The sequence below is a fragment of the Amphimedon queenslandica genome, unplaced genomic scaffold (genome assembly GCF_000090795.2).
Source record: "Amphimedon queenslandica unplaced genomic scaffold, v1.1 AMPQUscaffold_13392, whole genome shotgun sequence".
Classification (NCBI taxonomy): Eukaryota; Metazoa; Porifera; class Demospongiae; order Haplosclerida; family Niphatidae; genus Amphimedon; species Amphimedon queenslandica.
In genome coordinates this window covers 211,153-215,034 of record NW_003546372.1, presented here as the reverse complement: position 1 = coordinate 215,034, position 3,882 = coordinate 211,153, and the positions used below count along the sequence as shown (strand labels likewise).

The 3,882-nt window shown below is 29.6% G+C and overlaps 1 protein-coding gene across 1 annotated transcript in view; it reads left to right on the top strand.

The window, feature by feature from the left end:
• LOC100633766 (glutathione S-transferase Mu 3-like) overlaps positions 1-1,058 on the top strand; it is a 3,248-nt gene extending 2,190 nt beyond the window's left edge. Inside the window, exons 5-11 of the mRNA XM_003386817.3 lie at positions 140-173; positions 219-268; positions 322-372; positions 500-595; positions 651-740; positions 790-810; positions 863-1,058. Of these exons, the coding sequence (XP_003386865.1) occupies positions 140-173; positions 219-268; positions 322-372; positions 500-595; positions 651-740; positions 790-810; positions 863-961 (441 nt within the window). The 3' untranslated portion in view covers positions 962-1,058. The remainder of the gene's footprint in view (positions 1-139; positions 174-218; positions 269-321; positions 373-499; positions 596-650; positions 741-789; positions 811-862) is intronic.
• The last annotated feature ends 2,824 nt before the right edge of the window (positions 1,059-3,882 follow it).

Genomic DNA, 3,882 nt, shown 5'->3' with positions numbered 1-3,882 from the left:
GAGTCGTTTATTTGTAGGTATAATAAATAATGAAATATGTGTCTAAAATAAAAATTTTGTACTACAATAATTATGGTATTATGTAATTAAAGCCTGCTATATATGTGCATGGTCTATCAATTAATTTTTAATCTCATAGATCTTAACCTATCTTGGACGCAAGGCTAATCTCTGTGAGTTTATAATATTGGATTTGTTTGACTGTAATATTTGAACAGATGGTAAAACAGAAGCTGATATGGCTACAGTTGACATGCTTCTCAATGTGGTAATGCAATATTTTGTAATTCTGTGTCAATTAATTTAATAATGCTAAAATAGGCTATGGACTTCCGAAATGGATTTGTTAGACTTTGCTATAGTTCACAAATGGTAATTTTTTCCTAAAATGTCTTATGCTGTAATATATCAAGAGTGCATGTAGCTATATTAGCTAATTTTGTTCTCTATTGAATGGCATATAATCATGTCAAGGTCATGAACTCATTAATATTTTTAGGAATCGATGAAAGAAGAATATTTAAAAACTGTTCGGGCTAAGCTTGAGGAAATGTCCAAGTACTTGGGAGATAAACCTTGGTTTGCTGGAAATGAGGTAGAATATTATTAATACTAATAAGTAATAACACTTATGAATCAATACAATATAGATCACTTTTCCCGACTTTCATTTTTATGAAATGTTTGACCAACACAAGGAGTTCCATCCTCAGTTATTTGATGGTCTTGACAATCTTAAGGTAGCAAAGCATGTAATTTTTGGTTTATAATTTCCTTAAATCACAATAGGCTTATATGGATCGCTTTGAGGTACACATTACAAGTAATAAAAGAATATTATAATATTTGTTTCAATGCGTAGGCTCTTCCTGCTATAAAGAGTTATATGGACTCTCCTGAATTTATTCGTTGGCCAATCAACAACCCAATAGCTCAATGGCGTGGAAACAAAAAACTTTAAATAATACTTGTAGCCTAAAATATTGCATCGCTAGACTTATATCTTTAACTGTTAATGATAATTATTCCATGATTTGACCCTAATATTCTCAAGCAAATTTTGTACAAAATTAATTATAGCCTTCAGTGTCCACGTGAACTCTAGCAATAGCATTTCATTGGTCAGATTGTTAATCTAGCTTAGCTAGTGACAGAAACAGACAGGACCCTTCATATGATGTTTCATCATTTCCTTACTCTTGGTTTATTATTCTATTCATATGGTGTCCGGTAAGTCATTAAAAATAATAAAATTCATCTTGATCTAAATTTAGAATCTATTTTAATCTAACCCAAGACAATTGGCCTAACACATTCTTTGGCTACAGTAATTATGCTTTAGCCTGGAAATTGAGAAAATATTATTGTATTCAATGCTTACTTTTTGTAATTGTAGTTCTAATTATGTATTAAATTACCAGTGCTTTTAAAGTCATTATTTTTCAAAAAATTTAAATTTATTAGATCTACATTAATATACATAAATGATGCATTGATTGTTGTGTAAAAAGTATCAGTGATTTCTAATTACATGATTGTGTCAAAAATATTACTTTGGTGCGATTGCACATTGGAGACAGTAGAGTACACCTGTTATGGCTGTCATGTCTTCTTATATCCATTCCTTATGTGTATATCAATTTCAATCTTTGTCTCTTAATGTTTATACTTCATGATACGTTGGTTAACTCATATATACTTAACAGATAGCCCTAATTTATATTTTTTATTTTTTTCCAAAAAATGGCTCCGAAATTTTTATTACACCTTTTCAGTCTATATACGTGATTTGCAAAAAGGATATTAACTAAAACTAAATAAATATTTCTCAATATTGATCATGTGCATGACATATGGCATTATGTGTAATTAACAACTTGTCAGTTGTCATTACTTGATCCTAATTCTATTTTTCTAGTTTCCATTTGATTGTTTTGCTAGTACTTTGAATTAAAGGTAAAAATTAGTACTCACAGATAATAGTAGCTCAAAAATTATTTGTGAGAAACAGCTCAAATTTTCTACATAGTACAAGGACATCAATCAAAAATGCAATAAAAGTGGTATTAGGATGGTTTTGGAGTCAATTAATGGAAAACAACCATAGCCTTTCCTTATTTCAAAATTTGCCTTGTTTTTTAAATGCTCAGTGACAACTTTAAAAATTATTTTGTCAGAAACAGCTCAAAGCATAAGAACAATATAATGTATCAAAAAAAGCTAGAAAGTCCTCGAACTAATTTATTGCAACTTTTATAGGCATTCATCTACTGAAACTATTCTCCATTTATATGTCACACTAGTTTGGCCAATTTTGGAGTATGCCTCCTCAATTTGGGATTCTCGTTCTCCTTCAGTCTCATCACAACTGGAGGCTGTTCAGCATTTTGGCTTAAAAATAGCCTTCAAATCATAATCTATCCCATGCCACCATCTCCTAAATCTCTCTCACATTACTTCCCTGTCTCATTGGCAATTTAAATTTAAAATTGTCCTGTTGTTTAAAATAAAGGAAAATTTCATTTACCCCATTCCATCCTCTACAAAGTAAAGCTCCCTCCTGCTGTTCCCTTTGATCTAATAATAATGATAACTTTTCTCAGATCACTTGTAACACATCTACTTATTTAAACTCATTTTACCTATCTGCAATAAAACAATGGATGTATCTCCCCCCCCCCCCTAAAACTCTCTCTTTTCCTCTCTTATATTAAATTTTTCATTCATCATCGTCTATAATACTTTACAATATTTCAACAATTAGCTTTGCTATTATTATTATTTTTTAAAAATGTAATGAAAAATGGGATGATTTTAGAGACACTTTTTGGAAGTAATTATGTGCTATAAAAATTGGTTTGTTTTTTAATGCTTATAGTTCAAAAATTAATTGTCAGAAACAGTTCAAACTTCCAACATAGCATAAAGACATCAATATGTATCAGAAAATGTAATAAAAATTGGGGGTAATTTCAGAGCCATTTTTTGGAAAAAACCATACAGGGTATTTTTTCAGATTCTGGTTGATTTTTTGAAATGCCCATAATTTCAAAAATTAATGTCGGAATCAGTTTAAACTTTTACATAGCATACATAGCATATAAGGACATCAATATGCATTTCTAAAATGTAGTAAAAATTTGAGGTAATTTTGGAGGCATTTAAAAAAGTAAAGGATATTATTTTTAAATGGTCTATATATATTGTAAAATAGCCATAACTCATAAATTGATGTCCAAATTGACTACATAGCATAGTATAAGAACGTCAATAAGCATCAGAAAAAATTCTTAGTACCATATGTTCAACATAAGTAATGCAATCTGGGTCATATGAATCTAAAAATTAGTTGGGCCTATAATAATTGATGCTGCTCAAATAGAAAACCTTTTACCAAGTAGAAAACAGCAGCTCTTTGCAATGATCAGCTTACAATTAAGGCATTGATGTAAATGATTTCAAGGATAAAACACAGATAGCGATGATAATCAGTTATCTGACAGTACATGTTATAAATGATCCCCCTGTAACTGGCCACATGAAATATTACATGCTAATTGTTTATGATTCATAAAATTATTTGTATATACAAATCACATTAGACATCCATTTCACAAATTTCTTCAGTCCTTACTAGCATTTTATGTATGCTTTGCAATATTCTTGAATTTGCATTTGATGAAAGCATGCCCTTTATTTTAATATAAATTACAATAAAGTAAAGTAGTTGATCATTGTCGAGCTTAGATAACACTTTTCTCCAGTTGCTACTAATAGCTATTTGAGATGACATGAAATATTGCAGTAAAAAGTCATTATCTTACCATTATTACTAGTTCTATGTAATTTAATTCTCCTTTTCAATGGTAGAATCTTATATCT